The sequence below is a fragment of the Myripristis murdjan genome, chromosome 6, assembly GCF_902150065.1.
Source record: "Myripristis murdjan chromosome 6, fMyrMur1.1, whole genome shotgun sequence".
Taxonomy (NCBI): domain Eukaryota; kingdom Metazoa; phylum Chordata; class Actinopteri; order Holocentriformes; family Holocentridae; genus Myripristis; species Myripristis murdjan.
Window position 1 is genome coordinate 32,120,231 of NC_043985.1, and position 18,197 is coordinate 32,138,427.

General features: G+C 44.0%; 1 protein-coding gene across 1 annotated transcript in view; it reads left to right on the forward strand.

Annotated features, from left to right (window-relative positions):
• Positions 1–18,197, forward strand: part of itga11b (integrin, alpha 11b) — a 49,757-nt gene that overhangs the window by 23,257 nt on the left and 8,303 nt on the right. The window contains exons 7-21 of the mRNA XM_030053948.1: positions 128–276; positions 623–767; positions 1,182–1,347; positions 2,212–2,282; positions 5,547–5,691; positions 6,915–7,063; positions 7,600–7,743; positions 7,857–8,060; positions 9,062–9,192; positions 10,430–10,602; positions 15,457–15,596; positions 15,696–15,806; positions 16,186–16,271; positions 16,620–16,824; positions 17,347–17,445. Of these exons, the coding sequence (XP_029909808.1) occupies positions 128–276; positions 623–767; positions 1,182–1,347; positions 2,212–2,282; positions 5,547–5,691; positions 6,915–7,063; positions 7,600–7,743; positions 7,857–8,060; positions 9,062–9,192; positions 10,430–10,602; positions 15,457–15,596; positions 15,696–15,806; positions 16,186–16,271; positions 16,620–16,824; positions 17,347–17,445 (2,118 nt within the window). The remainder of the gene's footprint in view (positions 1–127; positions 277–622; positions 768–1,181; positions 1,348–2,211; positions 2,283–5,546; positions 5,692–6,914; positions 7,064–7,599; positions 7,744–7,856; positions 8,061–9,061; positions 9,193–10,429; positions 10,603–15,456; positions 15,597–15,695; positions 15,807–16,185; positions 16,272–16,619; positions 16,825–17,346; positions 17,446–18,197) is intronic.

Here is an 18,197-nt window from a genome sequence, read left to right on the forward strand (position 1 = left end):
CCTTGAACACGGCAACATCTGTGAAGCTTCCCAGGACAAACAAAGACAAAGAATTTGGTGCTGCTGTGAGCTGAAGGCCTGAGCGGTGTGTGTGTGTGTGTGTGTGTGTGTGTGTGTGTGCATGCAGGTGGGGGTGGTGCAGTATGGCTCCAGGGTGGTGCACGAGTTCGGCCTGGGTGAGTACCACACGGTGGAGGAGGTGGTTGAGGCTGCCAGGAACATCGAGCAGCGAGGCGGCGAGGAGACGAGGACGGCGCTGGGCATCAACGTGGCTCGGTAACCAGAAGAACCCAACTGAATCCAACAATAACAACAACAATAATAATGATAATAGCTATAAAACACTCAGTGGAGCTCCACTAATACTATATAATATAGTTTTTTGTTGAACTTAACATAGCATAGACTAATTATTTTAGACTGGTATTTTTGAAATTAATGTTAAAAATAATGTCATGTATCCCCTGCAGTACTAGAATGTACCACTAGGGGTGCATGTACTGTACCTCCACTGAGAGCCATTGATGTAGATCACCAGTAAAATCTAATCAGCTGATACTTTGGCAAATATCTGAGGCATTTGGGTGAAAATATAACGAGGTGATCGCCCCCTGCTGTGCAGCTCAGAGGCGTTCCAGCGCGGCGGGCGGCCCGGAGCCAAGAAGGTGATGATCGTGATCACAGACGGAGAGTCCCACGACAGCCCGGACCTGGTGCAGGCCGTCGCCGACAGCGAGCGAGACAACGTCACCATGTACGCCATCGCTGTGAGTCCGCCCGCCCTCGCCCGCCGAGCCAGACGCACTTCCTGTCTGCTCCTGTTCACGCTTCCTGCTGCTGAGAGATTTTCTGCCTCACGTGATTCCCTGCCTGCAGTCTGACATGAGCTGTTGACCTTTCTGATGCACACAACCAAACAAAATGCATGATATACAGAATACATGTAAAACATAGAGATTGGGAAGAGAAATCAATAACTTAAACAAAAGAATGAGACATAGAACAAAAAAACAACAAACATTACAGGTATATTACAGGTATAGTAGGGGTGTATTACAGGTATATTAAAGGTGTATTAAAGGTGTATTACAGGTATATTAAAGGTGTTTTACAGGTGTATTAAAGGTGTATTACAAGCGTACTGAGACAGAGAGGTTTTGATGGTCTGTTGCTCCTCTCAGGTGCTAGGCTACTACAACCGCCGTGGAATAAACCCTGAGGCTTTCCTGAAGGAGATCAAGTTCATCGCCAGCGACCCGGACGAGGAGCACTTCTTCAACGTGACGGACGAGTCGGCTCTGAAGGACATCGTGGACGCGCTCGGGGAGAGGATCTTCTCTCTGGAAGGTGAAAGCAGCCCACGGCACTCACACTCCTCACCACCTCACCGACACAGAATGACTGAGCGTTATCTCACCTTGGAGGACATTACTGAACGATATCATGTGCTATACTACCATAAGATACTGCTCTAGACTATTCTATAGCTATGTCATAACTGTGCACCATAACTATTCCACACCTATTTCTATAAACTTAACCACAGAATACACCTGACTATTACTATAAGTGCACTGTAATTAAACTGTATTTTTACAATAACTATTATAACTATACCATCGCTTGTCCTAATATCTACTATCCCGGGTTGTCAGTGAAAGAAAAAAAAAAAACATTTTTACGCATTTTGTATTTTTTCATGTTGCTCTTTTTGTGGTTTACACAACATAGAGGCAAAGAACTGCAGGTGGATGTGGAGATGGATCAGCCTCTGCATGAAAAAAAAACAAAAAACAAACGTTTAACGCACACCTACCTGTTAATTATTCCACTTATACCATTGGTCATTTGCCAATAATATAAAAGAGAGAGAAGGAAAGAATGTACAAATGGCATTTTCTTATAAGTGGATATATAAAGTTTAAAAATAATCTGTCTCGGTGTGAACCTAGCCTTATGCAGATTCATTAAAAGCATGGCTGATGTACATTATGAACATAAGTTTATTAGCTGGTTCAAATGTCGTGGTTCAGTGCAAATCCTGTGTGCAAATTTTTACTCAGAGTATTCTTGTTATCCAACACCTGACCCTTTTCTTTGTTTTTTTTTTTTTTTTTGTGCACACAGCCTTTTAGCCTTTTCTTTTCTGGCATTGTGGAAAAGTTTCCTGGCTGTGTGAAGCTCAGTGTGTGTCGTGTCTCTGCTCTGCAGGAACCAGCAGTCAGGGCCGAGGGTTCGGCCTGCAGATGGCTCAGGCCGGTTTCTCCTCTCATATAGTCAAGGTTTGTGTCTCACTTTGACCTCTAGTCTGTTCGTTCAGCTCAAACTTCAAGCTGCACTGGGAAAAACAGGTTTTACTGTCAGGCCCTCCCAGTCAAACAGCGAGGCCTTGGGCGTGAAAATTCAAATTCAAGTTCTTCATAATGTTTGTGTGATTTAAACAAGCTGCCACAGAGCCACAGCGCTGTTCTCTCTCCAGCTCCACATACAGAGCACAGAGAACCCTCTTCCCCGGGTGCTGTCAAAAGGCATTCTGGGAAATGTGGGAAATGACCACCTGCAGTAGAGGCAGATGAGGCAGGCTGTGGGAAAGCAGACGGACCGAAAAATTCAAGTTACAAAACTCTGCATCACAAACCAACAGCTGGAACAGAGCGCACGTCACTGAGCGGTGGATGTTTCCTTTAATCTGCATCAGAAACTCAGATTGTCCCTGAACCGGTGGAAGCGCTGAGATCGACCGGAGCTTCCTCTGGTCGCCGCCGCACGAGAAGCTTCGAGAAATGTTGGATTTGTTTCACTTCCAGGGAAAATCAACATTTATATTCCACTGGATTCCAGAGTCAGGGAGATGAAAACGCCGTCGTGGAAAGTTTTTAAGTGTAACACAGAGCAGATGGTTTTCATGCAAATACTGCTGCCAGAAACAAATGCTAAGGCACACGCACACACACACACACACACACACACACACACACACACAGATGTATGCATACATTCACACACATATATAAATACTACATGTATGCACACACACATAGGAACACATGCACACATGCACACTCACAAACTCAAACAGGAATGTGCATGCACACACACACACACACACACACACACACACATGTATGCACACACATTCCAACACTCAAATGCACAGACATACACCTGCCTACAGTCACACGTGCATTCTTGCACAACCCCACACACACACACACACACACACACACACACACACACACGCACAGAGGCATGCACACATACATACTGCATGTACACACACATGCACACATATTCTCACAGAAATATGCACACACACTCAAACACACTGCTTCATGCATGCATACACACAGGCATGCACACATGCACACATTCCAACACTCATACACACAGTCACATACACACACACACACACACACACACACACACACGCACACACACACACAAACTCATGCATGCACATACACAAAGATAAACAGACATGCACACACACACACACACACACACACACACACACACACACACACACACACACACACACACACACACACACACAGTTTCTTCCTCCCTCTTTATTTTCTGGAGTGAAAGCGAGGACTCAGGAGTCAGACTGATGTGGAAAACAGAGGTGGCGGCTCCGGTGCGCCTCGCTCTCCTGCAGGACGAGCGCACCGCTGATATGTGCAGCTCAGCCGTCAGCGCCTGCAGGCCCCGCCTCCCGTCACCCAGGCCACATGTGCGGCTCAGATCCTGCAGGCAGGAAACTTTTCGGCGATGCCGTCGCCAAGAGTTTGGTCATCGCCGTGACCCTCGCAGCACTCACCCAGCGAGACGCATGACTCAACACTTTAATAACTTTCATATCTGCGCGTGGCGGCTGCCAGGCCTCATCTGGCTGCGTGTGCACACGTGCAGCGCCGCCCACGTTCCATCCAGAGGGGACGCACAGTGAAGCTGCTGTCAGGATTATCAGGATTTAACATGACATGAGCTGCTGACCTGTCTGATGCACACACCAAAACAAAACGCATGATACAAACGTATACAGAATACATGTAAAACATAGAGATTGGGAAGAGAAATCAATAACTTAAAAAAGAAAGAGACATAGAACATAAAAGCAAAGGCAAACAAATCTAAGGAAAAAATGACTTGTGTGTTACAAGTGTCCAGGAAGGCTCAGGTATATTACAGGTATATTAAAGGTGTATTACAGGTGTATTACAGGTGTATTAAAGGTGTATTACAGGTGTATTAAAGGTGTATTACAGGTATATTAAAGGTGTATTACAGGTATATTAAAGGTGTATTAAAGGTGTATTACAGGTGTATTAAAGGTGTATTACAGGTATATTACAGGTGTATTAAAGGTGTATTACAGGTGTATTAAAGGTGTATTAAAGGTGTATTACAGGTGTATTAAAGGTGTATTACAGGTATATTAAAGGTGTATTAAAGGTGTATTACAGGTATATTAAAGGTGTATTAAAGGTGTATTAAAGGTGTATTACAGGTATATTAAAGGTGTATTACAGGTGTATTACAGGTGTATTAAAGGTGTATTACAGGTATATTAAAGGTGTATTACAGGTGTATTACAGGTGTATTAAAGGTGTATTACAGGTATATTAAAGGTGTATTAAAGGTGTATTACAGGTATATTAAAGGTGTATTAAAGGTGTATTACACGTGTATTAAAGGTGTATTACAGGCCCATTGAGACAGTCAGAGAGGTTTTTATGGTCTCTCAGTCCGCTCAGGATTTAGTCACTTTCATACTCAGGCTCTGACTTTCACCTGAGACCTTCCTGACCTGTGACGTCACCACCAAGGAAATAGCTGGTGGAGGGATCGACCGATGAATCAGAGGAACCGGACGATTTTTATCACATTAGTCATTTTGTGATCAGCAGAGTAATTATAGTTGAGTTCTTTTCACTAGTTTTTATTTTCATTTTGTTTATGATTTTGGTTTTCAATTCATTTTGGTTTCATTTAGTTTCCAAAACGAAGTTGCTAGTGTCAGTTTAGTTTTTATTTTTGGAAAATGACTAGTTTTAGATTAGTTTTTATCAGTTTCATCATATATTTTTTTTGATAATCTGGGCGCTGTTTGTCAGATTAGGTGTTGTCTTTGTGAAGGCAGTGAGTCTGAGTCATGTTGACGTCCCAGTCTCAATAAACATCAGCACCAACACAAACTCATGCTGCTTGTGACCAAACTGAACAGCAACACTGAACACATTTTTTTCTTTTTTAAAAGTTTTATAAGTACACAATATGATTTCAGTTAGTTTTAGCTTTTTTCTTAAGCCTAGTATTTATTTTCATCCCATTAACTAAAATGTTTTTTTCAAGTCTCATTTTAGTTTTTTAGTTTCATCTTAATTAACTCCAGTAATCTTGGTGATCAGAGCGTTCACAGCTCCACAGCTCGAGGCCTGGACTTGGATTTTTGGTTTGTGGTTGAAATGTCACTGTTTGGTTTTGCTGTGAAACATCCAGCTTCATGTATTCTCTAAATCTAAGTTCTCCTGTTGTTTGGTCAGGACGGCGTTCTGGTCGGGGCGGTGGGTGCCTACGACTGGAACGGCGCCGTGCTGAAAGAGACCCGACACGGGAAGGTCGTCCCGCCGAAGTCCTCCTATCAGGACGAGTTTCCAGAGGAGCTGAAGAACCACGGAGCCTATCTGGGTGAGAGCGAGGCGCAGGGAGGGTTATTAGCAGGTTTAATCACAGTAGGTGTGTCTAATAGAGAGTTAACTGACCCCGGGACCTAGCTGCTGCTTTGGAAATAAAACTCACACACACACACACACACACACACACCACAAAGAAAATCCCAACACCTGCCAGCAAGTTCATTGGCACTGACCCGCCCAATGCACTCACAAACTCAGAGCGCTGGACACGGCTGTTCAGACCACAGCCTCCCACTTACACACACACACACACACACACACACACTGCCAGCTGGATGCAGGTTTCAAGCCCCACTAAACCTCTCAACCTAAACAGAGAGTGAATAATACTTCTGTTGTGTAGCTCTTGACATTTACCTTCTCTCGTGTGCAACACATCTGTGCTTCTGGAAACCTCCTAATTTATAGTTTTATTCTTATACCAGAGCAATACACTCAACTGTAGCTGGTGTAATACACAAACATGTTGTACTGCATGTTACATGGTAGTGCTCTGTGGGTCATGTTGCCTATGTTTTTACCCACCTGTAATAATTTTTATTCTGCCTGTGATATGAACCTGCTGTCTGTGCTCTGTCACTGGCTTTTATCCTTTATTCACCATTGTTTAACACTGGAGAACCAATTTCCAGATTATTTCTACTACTACTGCTATTTGTAGTAACTGTAGCAGGAGGAGGAATAGCCACTGTAGCAGTAACAACAGTAGTAGTACTACTAACAACTGCAGTAGTAGATCTAGCAATGACAGTAGCAACAGAAGTAGTAGACATTGCACTGTGAGTGGGATTAGTGGCTGTTATAAAAACCTGCTGCTTTCAAACTGATAATCCCACACGGAGCACTTTTCAAGATGGATTAGTTTGAACCACAAACCAGGAGGGGGCAAAATAAAAAATAAAATAATGAGTGCAGTTACAGAGAATAATTAAAACCAGATCAGATCACAGACTACAGAGTGACACAGTTATTTTTTTCTTGTTTGTTTTCTGGGATCAGTCTTTTATCGTTCATTTTTTAGCAAACATATTTTATAGGCTTGCTTTGATGTCTCGTCCTGTTATTGTGACTCTTATTCTCTGCTCTTACTCTGTTATTCCGTGTTGTGCCGTCCTCATTATCGTGTTATCAGGTTGTATTTTAAGTAAGAATCCTAAAACACATGAACCAGTAAGACATAAGCAGCATGCTAACTGGTGGTTCCTGGTTTCTCAGGTTACTCGGTGAGCTCGGTGGTTTCGTCCGGCGGCCGCCAGCTCTACGTGGCCGGAGCGCCGAGGTTCAACCACACGGGGAAGGTCATCATCTTCACCCTGAAGAACAACGGGAACCTGACCATCCTGCACTCTCTGCTGGGACAGCAGGTCTCCCTCTCTCTCTCTCTCACACACACACACACACACACACACACTTACACATGTATTATCCCAGTGTGTGTATGTCCACACATGTGGGACACATGGCTTTCTCCAAGAAGATCAGACTGCTGCCCCCGGCAACTCGATCCCAGTAAAAGCAGGACCAACCACTGGGACTGATCAGACTACTGGTTTATAGATGGAGAGAGAGGGAGAGAGAGAGAGAGAGAGGGAGAGAGAGAGAGAGAGAGTGTTTTTATGTTTCTATAGCAGGACAAACACCATGATTTTATGGAGATCAGTATCTGTCTGATGTATATTTTGCAAGTGACAATAAAACTGATTCTGATTCTCAAAGAGAGAGAGGGAAATGTATTGCAGCAAAATACAAATTTGAAAAAAAAAAAGTACTTTGATGCTTTTGCAAAACCTTTTCTCAGTTGTTTCTCTCAGTTCAATTGAAATTGATAGAGAGAAAGAGAATATTCTAGTCCTTTCTGCTAAATTTTCATGACTTAATTTCCTCTTCTCTTCCCTGTCAGATCGGGTCATATTTCGGCAGTGAATTGTCCTCGATGGACGTAGACGGCGATGAGCAGACCGACATCCTCCTGGTGGCGGCGCCCATGTTCTACAGCCACGGCTGGGAGCGAGGGAAGGTCTACATCTACACCGTCACGCCGCAGGTCGTCTGCATCCACGCACAACCCTCAAATGACAACCCACAGTAAATGACCGTAAACACCTCAACACACTCGAGAAACAAAAGCGAATGAAGGCATGGTTCCTCTGTCTGCAGGGCTCCTTCGTCCTGCAGGGGGCGCTGCAGGTTTCCGACCGCTCTCAGAACTCGCGGCTGGGCTCGGCGTTGGCCCAGATCCCCGACATGAACGGGGACGGGTTCAGGGAGCTGGTGGTGGGAGCGCCGCTGGAGGACAACCACCAGGGGGCGATCTACGTCTTCTTCGGCCAAAACAAGACCATCCAGCAGCAATACAGACAGGTAACCCCAACCCAGGGGACCAGCCAGAGTTAGTGCAGCCAAAGAATGTAAAAATATACAGGAACCGTGCCACATTCATGTCAAATCAGATTTACTATAAATATGATCTACGACCAGGAAAACTTTTACTTTTTTTTTTCAATCGATGGATGCAGTCGTTCTCCAAGTGTAGTTCCTGAGACCTTTCCTCCTGCTGCTGTTTCAAATAAAAGTTGTTGGGAAGCTTTGTGCGTCTGGAATCAGCCTGTCATCCATTTAGCGCTCGCCTGGCAGAACCACGGCCATGAAATCACGTCACCAAATAAAATCGCATTAATAAGAACACAAGAGGGTGCGGAGACCTCGTCAGCTGCTGACAGCTCATGACGGCGAGACGCTCAGGCCGCGGTGACGAGCGCCGTGGAGCGTCAGCCGAGCGCTTTCTCTCTCAGCTCTGTGGGAGATAAATGGACCTCTGGTGAGCTGTTAAAGCGAGCCTGAACGCAGCGTTGCTCGTGAAACAACAGAGGAACATCTCGGTGCCAGGAAATACCTGAAAAAAATAAAATAAAATAAAATAGTTACCCCAGTTTTTATGGCGGCCCTGCTGCTGGGAGTGTTGCCCGTCTCAGAGTTCAGGGCTCCGGTGGTTTTGCTCACTTTCCTCCACACGCAGAAGCCAAAGAAGTGGCACATGAGGATTCACACACACAGCAGGAATCCAAAAAACGTGCAGTGAAAAATTTCCAGTGATTCGATTGTGTTTTTTCATAAGTAAGCAGCTAAAGCGTTTAACCGTCCGTGTGTTGGACTGATGTCCTCATCTTCTCCTGGGAGTCTCTTCTTCCACCTTTTCATGGGAAACTCCGAACTCCAGCTTTTCCACAAGGCAGGAACCTGTTTCTGCAGGGAAGTGAGGCAGAAGGTTTGGTTTGGTTTGGTATACGCAGGCAACAAATTATTTGTTTCTCTCTCTCTCTCTCTCTCTCTCTCTCTCTCTCTCTCTCTCTCTCTCTCTCCAGAGGCTTTCTGCAGCTGGTCTGTCTCCAGGTCTGCAGTATTTTGGTCGGAGTCTTCACGGTGTTCTGGATGTCAACGCAGACGGTCTGGTGGACCTGGCAGTGGGAGCACTGGGAGCTGTGGCCATTGTCTGGTTAGACACACACACACACACACACACACACACACACACACACACAGAAAAATAAAGGTGCCAACTGGAACCGAAAATGCCTCTTCATGCTGATGCCATAGATCAGTGGTTCTCAAATGGGGGTACGCATACCCCTAGTGGTACGTTGGAGTACTGCAGGGGGAATGTTAGATTTCTTTAAAGATGTTCATTTAAAAAGTCATGCATAGTTCCTAAAAGAAAACAAGAAAATGAAAAGAAAGAGGAGAAAATAAATAAGATAAAGATAAAGAAGACCTGACCTCTGACCATGGGATTTTATCTACCAACATTGTTTTTGTTTTTTTTTTTGTTTTTTTGTACTGGTCAGGGGGAACTTGGCTGAAAAAAAATATTTCAAAAGGGGTACATTAGAGAAGCACTGTCAAAGGACAATCTTCACACAATTCACACAAAGAACCGTTCAGACCGTGGTTCTTTGTGGGAAATGGTTCAAAGGTGCATAAAAGAGCCATAAAACAGTTCATCGAGGAACCAGCAATGGTTCAAAGACAAGAGGACAGAAGAAGGAACATGGAAACAGCAGTTAATTCTCATTCGCCAAAGAAAAAAAATAAAGGTGTTGACTGAAACTGGATATAGTTCTTTGCGCTGGTGCTACAGGAGAACCGTTGCTGGTTCCACAGAGAACTTGGGTTCTTTATAGAATCAGAACTGAATGAAAGAACCATACCTTTAGATGACTTCTCAAAGAATCCTCTAAGATGTTTGTCATGTTGATCTTAAACTGAGTCCTGATGCTAAACCTGATCCTAAATGGGCTTCACTTTGCAAACTGCACCTTTAAGGAAGGTTAAATCTCATCACTTTGCAGCTCTTTCTTCATCCTCATGATGTTTGTTCTCCGTCAGCATCCATGACATCAGTGTTTGACCGACTGACTGACTCACAAATATTGTTCTATTTTAACCACGTACAACAGGCGAGTGAATAAACGTTTCACCTGACTCGGGAAGAGAAAGACAGATATTTAAAACAGATTGAAGCACTTGGAGGAGGCGAGGCTTCCTGTCTGCCAACGCCACTAAAGCCTGAAGAGATACTCCCTGATCTGCAGTTTCTTATCCGCAGAACCTGCCACGTCTTACTCCTCCGCTCTGATGAAAGCCTTAAGGCTACAGGAGCGTCGGTGTGTGTCAGTGTTTCACCTCAGGCAAGGTCAGGTTCAGAGGACTGACTCTCCCTCTGCCTCTTCCAGGTCTCGCAGTGTGGTGCGGATTCACGCCACGCTGACCTTTGAACCCGAGAAGGTCAACATCTTCAACAAGGACTGCCGGCGAGGGGGAAAGGAGGTCACCTGCATGTCTGTTACCGTGTGCCTCAGCATCGAGGCCCGGACGGACGCCAGGATGGACCCCAGGACGGACATCGGTAGGTGGATCTGCGCGCTAACATCACCCTTCTTCAGGGAACTGGTGACTTTCCTGTTGTGCATTTTACAAATAAACCAATTCCTACAATATTTGTGAGAACGAGCCCAACCTGCTGAGCAACGTGTTCTCTAATAATTCAGATTAGAGATTCCAGCTTCACTGTTTACATGGATGCTAAATTAAGTGAACTGATAAAATGTGCGTTTACATGCCCTAAAGCTTTTAATTAGAATAAAACTTTTTTGACATATGTTCCCCGGCTGGAAGCCATCTAATCTGCCAGAAATATAAATGTAATCCAGGTTAAGTCGTATTTTCTGGTGTTGGCGCCCCCATCAGGTCATCCATCAGACTGTAAAAATAAAACCTGCGTGGTTTGGACTTTTATTCTTGTAACAGGCAGCCTTCAGGGTTTTGATTTGGTCGATGGTTCATTGGATTCTGCCTTCGTTTGTCTTTTCTGGAAACTTGTTTGAAAAACTCGGTTGGTTGGTGGTTTCCAGCCTTTCGACCACGGAGGCGTTCAACAATCTTTTAACGATTTCATCTTTACAAGCAAAAAATCAGATCAGATCAGTTTTGTTTTGCTGCCGCTGTGTTTCTGTCCTTCCTGGAAACTTGTCCTGTCGCCTGATGTTCCCCCCACATGGGGCAAACATGAGCAGAATAAATAGATTTATTCCAACCAGAGAGAAACCATCAGATTAAGAGTTCACACGGTTATTAGGCGCTACAGTTTCCCATTGACTATCAAAGGTTTACAGCAGCCCTTTCAACCTGATTGAAAATTCCCTCTGATCGTGCCAATCTCTTCAGATTGAGGCGGTTTCATGAGTTGTTTTTATTCCAGTTGGGCTGATATTCTGATTATTAGTGGAAGATTAGGCTCCATGTGAACGTGGCTACTGCGGGATGTTTTGAAAGCCGACACAGATCGGAGCGATGCCGGCCTAAAGCCCTGCTGACCAGACGGGTTAGGGTCAGATCCCCAGATTGGGTGGGAGGGGAAAGTGAATGAGTAATGAAGTATTTATGCTCGAACAGTGACAGTGATGGCAGAACATCCCAGCAGCTCACAGATGCGCCGTGCACGTCTCGAAAACCGGAGCTTTACACCGGACGCAAACTGGGACGAGTACGCCGGCTTGTCAGAGAAGCATGAGATGAGATTTCCAGGGAGAACATTACCTCGCATCGGCTCCGGCTTTATTTACAAGTCATCCAAGATGGAGCGGCTTCAAGAGAGGTTAGCAGAGCGACTCCGCCAGCGCTGACGTTTCTATGAGCCGTCGTCTTGCTCTCCGTCGTAAAATGTTACCTTGGATTCCTGCGGAGAAATGGCCACAGCTCTGCAGTCCGGCTCTGAGAAATCATTTAAGACTTCAACAGATTTAAGAGATTTTGTTACTACAAAGGAAAAGCCAGTAAAAGAAAATAATTCTTGCTGTACTCATATTGGCACAATGATAAGGCACAATACAATAAAACAGGTCGGCTGAGTCAGTGGTTTCTTATAAACCTGCTGACTTTAGGACTTTTTGATTGTTTCATTTATTTTATTTTTTTGCTGCCTTTGAGAAGCCCTTTGTAACGTGGATTTTGAAAAGTGCTCTATAAATAAATAAAGATTTGGTAACACTTTACAATAAGAGTACAACAATTAACGTTAGTTAATGCCGTAATAAACATGAAGTAACAGGTAATAAACATTAAGTAACAGTTAACTAATGTGTCTAAGAATCATGTACTAATGCTGTTCATGCTAAGGTATTAATTTATATGTTATTTAAGGGTTATTGTAGATATTATTAACATTAGTAAATGCCATAATAATCATTAACTAACAGTTAATTAACCATTACGGCATTAACTAACGTTAATTGTTGTACTCTTATTGCAAAGTGTTACCAAAGATTTTTTTAATTATTTTTTATTATATTATGAAATGACTGCTGGGCACATGAGACGCAGGGCTAGCAGTGCTCTACATCGAGTAAGCAGCACCTGCTGTGGTGCCCCTGAGCAAGGCATTTAACCTTGTGAACTGGTCATACCGGGTGGCTCCCAGTGTGAACATGTGGAACGGTATGCATGTGGAATGAGAGGCTGAGGATGAGAACGCCTTGGCTTGATAAATATCCTGATGGAAAGTTAATCGGTTTCCTTTCTAAGCGTCAGTCCAGCTTCAGTGCTGCCAGGTGGTTTTCCACATTTTCTCCTGATGGTTCCTGATCTTTGCGATGCGAGCTGCAAGAGCGTCGGATGTTTAGCGCCGCCTGTATCTGGGAAGCCTTGTCGTGGCCTCTCTCCTCGCTGCAGAGCCTCCCCGCTGAGCTCGGTGAAGCTGCTGCTGCTGCTGTCGTGTCTCCGGCTAATTGGGTTCAGATGTGCGGGCCGGCTGCATGGAAAGCTCGCTAACATGCTAACCCGAGCCAAGCGTAAAAGTGTGTCAGTGCGCCCTCCCTCCCTCCCTCCGTCACTTCATACCTTCCCTTCTTCTTTCTCCTCATCAACACTTCATCTTCCCCCCCATCTGGAGTGGATAACCACAAAAGCTCCCACACACACACACTAATACACAAAGAGACAGGCTTTCATGCACACACACACACACACACACACACACACAAACATGCCACATGGTTCAGCTGAACACAGTTTGATCGTCTCTCCGTCCGTCTGCAGTCTGGCAGTGACAGCAGCTGCTAGAACAAATCACAAGTCTCATTTGCATTCACTCACTTTCCATTTTTTACCTTTAAATCATTTCTTAAAATGCGATGACGTGTCGTTTATAACGGGAGCTGCGCCGGTTTAAAGCGGCTTACCTCAGCCCTCCGCAGCCTCATAAATCACCGCTCCAACTTCATTTTTTTAGGCATATGAGAATGAGCTACGCAATTACACTGTAAAAAAATTAATCTCTCTGCCATGGATGACAGAATATAACAACTTGGAAATGAGAGGAATCACACACGGCCGTGGGATATTGTTTTTTCGACAATAGCATCAGCTGCTCGGGTTTTTATGGCTGTTCAAGTGGTGTGTGGTTTCAATAAATCAGGATATTTTTACTGTCCAGAGATTTCTTTTCCATGAAGTCCGCTGTCCGTACGTAATCCTGCAGCAGCTTTGTGGCTGGATCGCAAATCTCCCAGCAACGACTGATGACGATGCAAACAAAGTGTGAATATTTGAGAAGCAGCTAGAGACATGGAGCCATCTGAAAAGGCTTGTGGCCGTGTGTCTGTAGAGAAATTCAGTAATGTTTTACGTCAGGGTTAGGGTTACCAACCAAAAACTCCACCAGGTGATTTGACTGATTAGCTCGTCCTCTCTGTGTGAAGGTGAGGTGATAACCTGAAAAGTTCCTGGAGCTCAGATTTTAAAACAGCATCACCTCCCCAAGCAGGGCTGAAACCAGCGTCCTGCAGCCTGCAAGCTTGAACGCAAATTTGGGAGTAAAGTCGACACTAACTCCTACATTATAACCAGTTAGTGTCGATCTTAGGTCTTGTATTGTTCACTTGCACCGTTACCACCTTAATGAAGTCCATCATAATCAAAACATCATCACACTGGCACTCAGGGACGTTTCATGATCAGACTCAGCGACTCTGTGTGATGCTGCCTTCATGTGAGATGGGACATTACCACGTCAAGTTTCCAGTGTGGAAATAAAGTAAACCATGAATTCAAAAACATACACTGCAGTATAAATGAAAATACACGATCATGTGTAAAAGTAGCTTACATGCTTTATGTGACTTGTGCTGCAAATTCCTTGTGACAACGAATGCATCATGACAGTCATCAAGTATACCATAAGGATGCAATCAGTTTTTTAAAAATTATATATATTTTGGTTAAATTCTGATGGGCATGTACAAAGAAGCAAAGCGGTGGCTCTCCTGGTAGAGCACGTACCACCTGCTCAGGAGTCCTGATCGCAGCGTCCTGGGTTCGAATCTGATCCCAGGCCCTTTGCTGCATGTCATCCCCTCTCTCTCTCTTTCCTGTATATCTCCACTGTCACCATGAAATAAAGCAGAAATGCCAAAAAAGGGTTGCAATCATGGAGAACGCCTCAGAGGAAATTGTTCCTCTGGATCATGGTTTGACCGTCTCTGTAGACTTTGTTTGTTCTGCTGTGTTGATGGTTGATTTAGGAATTTCTTTACACCCAATAGGGGCTGATAGTAAGGGAAACATATAAAAATCTGCCAACTAAATCTTTACCAAGAAATTTCTTTATCAGTGTGTTCATAAAGGTGTGTAATAAAATGTATTAAAAGGTTGAAATTCAACTCCTGGGGGAAACCCCGAAAAAACCTGATCAAAGTCGGGGTACCGATAACCGATTTTTCAAAAATTCTAAAGTGCTTAAATTGGACTTAAGTAACTTTTGAGGGGACTAAATAGGGTTTTTTCATGATTCTGAGTTGATTGCTAGCATTTATTTTTCACTACAACCACTTTTTAGTGGAAAAACTGCCACGCCCACTTTTGCATTTAGCCTACATATAAAGTTGCATTTATTTCAATTAGTTGCATAATACTCAGAGCAAATACTGATCCACCATGTCAAATGCTTCAGGAGTCAATGTTTGAGTCTTCTTCAACACCATCATGAATAACATTCTTGCATGTAATGCCTTTACAAACTCCACATGCTGAGATGCACTTGACACTATTCTTCTTATTTATTTATTTATTTGTTTGTTTGTTTGTTTGTTTGTTTGTTTTGTATGAGTGTAAATATGAAATTAGATCTTAACTAATATGGTGTGAATACAGGTGAATGCAGTTCTGATCCCTCCTCCTCCTCCTCCTCCTCCTCCTCCTGTCCCAGGTGTGTGGTACAGCCTGGTGCTGGACGAGAGGCGTTTTCCTCCCAGAGCAGTTGTGGATGAGTCCCACAGACAGCAGCCCAGGACCCTGTCTGTGCAGCCTGGAGCGCAGCGCTGCGAGCACCTCGGCTTCTCCGTCCAGGTTACACGTCACACCTCACTAAGCGCTGCATTTTTTAGAAATTATATTGTAAGTTGTTTAGTGTATTTTTCTTATTGACCGTCTGCCTGGTTCCAACAGGAGACGACAGATTATGGACGTCCCATCACGGTTGTCATGGAGACGGGGTTGCAGGACCCAGATGAGGGTCCAGTTTTAGATCCGGACTGGCCGAGCACCCAAAGGACCGAGGTGAGAGCTCATCTCTGCATGAACGCGCCACTGATATTTACACTTACATTTCATATTCTGCTGATTTCTGCGATGCTGTTGTCCCGGCACACAAAAACTGAGATCATCAGTGGAATCAGACTCAATTCCTACATCGCCAACGTTACAAGCAACCAACATTAAGGACCTCACACAACCTTTTGGAAGTAAAAACCTCACTTAATACATGTTCCACAGATATATTATGTTCGCTTGTGCTATGTGGCAGTAAAACCTCAAGGATTTCCTCTTTATCTGTGTCCTTTAAGTGCTGTGTGTGACGCCGTGTGAGTTACAGTGCTAATAAAATCCTTTGCTGTCATGTCAGGCGTGTTGAGACGATCCTTATCTCTTGTTGCAGCTTCCCTTCTGGAACGGCTGCGAACAAGAAGAGATCTGCGTTCCCGACCTCATCCTCCACAGTCACACCGACCTCATGGACGTGAAGTGAGCGCAGCTGCTTTCACACCAACAAAAACACACATTTTTAGGGTTAGACTTGTGAGGACGTTCCACGGACTGTAGTCATTTCCTAAACCCTGACTCTAACCTAAAGTGACGCCTAAATCTAATCTTAATCCTAACCCGAAACTAAATCCTTAAAATGACCTAAAATTACCTTCACATTCAGCTTGTTTCAGTGAGCATTATTTAATTTTCTAGAAATTATATCTTCACTCACTGCATGGGAAAAAATACAACTTAATGCACAGAATCAGATGCAGTCACTAACATGTTAAATAATCCAATGTCGGTCTCACAAACCAAGATAACCGTTTGTCATTTGTTCCAAAGGCAGTTCTGCAGCTCACGGGAGGGAGCGGCCTGGTCTCTCTGCCACCAGCAGGGGGCGTCGCAGAGCTCCGGGTACGTGGTGGAGACTGGGCGGAGGAGGATGGTGGTGTTCGCTCGCCTGGAGAACCAGGGAGAGAACGCGTACGGAGCCACCATCAACATCTCCAACTCCCCCAACCTGCTCTTCTCCAGCCTCATCGTCAAGGTGCCTCACCCGCCGCCGCCGCCGCTGAGGCGCTTAATCAATAACTGATAACAGTGATGATCAGTGACGTTCTCCTTAAAATAACTGTACAGTGTGCTGCTCTCTGTCAAAGACTGCAAGAACACAGCAGTGGCCAGGATTCCATCAGTGTATTTTTTGAAGTATCGCAGTAGAAAAGGTTGATGGAAACGGCAGAATGTGGAAAAAACTTTTTTGAAAATGAGCCAATGCACTAAATGGGAGATGGAAACACTTAATTTGCATAACGATGATGTAGATTTTGGTCTCTAAATAAACCTGAACATAAATTTTTCAATGTGATTTGCTCACAGTTGATAGAAACTCACACTGATTTGCAGTCTCTTTTATCTCATTTTCGAAATACGCTTTATAAATATGCAAAACATTTTGGATGGAAACCCAGCTACTGACCCAACCAGCTACAGATCTCACGTTGTGCTCAGGACATTGTGACGACCATCTGCATGTGATAAAATTAGGCTCCTCCCCCTTTCCCCACAGGACCAATCAGATATTCAGATTGAGTGCCACTCCCAGGACCGACTGGCCAATCAGAGGAGCTGCAACATCAGCGCCCCGTTCATGAAATCCCTGTCTCAGGTAGGTGCAGGTACAGGTGTTACACCAGAACTCATTACATACCATTTATTAATATTATTATAATATAACACCATCAGTAATACATCACTGTAATAATACTGATTATATAATGCATCACTGCTGATTATATACCACTGATATGAATACACCACTACCAGTGATTGATCTGTACTGATAATACACCACTATTGATAATCAGATACTGTCAGTAATCCAGCGCTGTGGTTGTCATGGCGATCGGTGGTCTAGGCGGCATATAATTTGGTCTGAATAGCCCCACACTGGGATCACCATGACGACCACTGACTGAATATTTTACAAAAACAAACTTACACTTTTATCTAATATTTCTCTCTAATATTTTTTGTCAATACCTTCCCCCGAATTTATTTAAAATATATTTCACACCTTGAGATTTCACTGACGAGAGGAGAAACCACCAGCCGCTGAAGCTGCAGGAGTCACTCTAATGCACTGCAGAGCACTGGGTTAACAAATTAAAAGCCCCCCCATGCAGGACGGTGTGAGGATGTTCAGTCTTTAAGGTGGAGGTTTCCATTCCCACATTGTTGAAGCTTGAACGATATGATAACAGAAATCATATTGATTGTTGTGATTGTGATATAACTCATGATTTTAGTAGCAATGTTAATTTTTGCATTTTAGTTTTAATTTTCACTGAAAATGATATTAATACGATGGTGTGGTTTTTGCTTGGGTCTGTACCAAAAAAAAACTTTACTTAGGCTTTG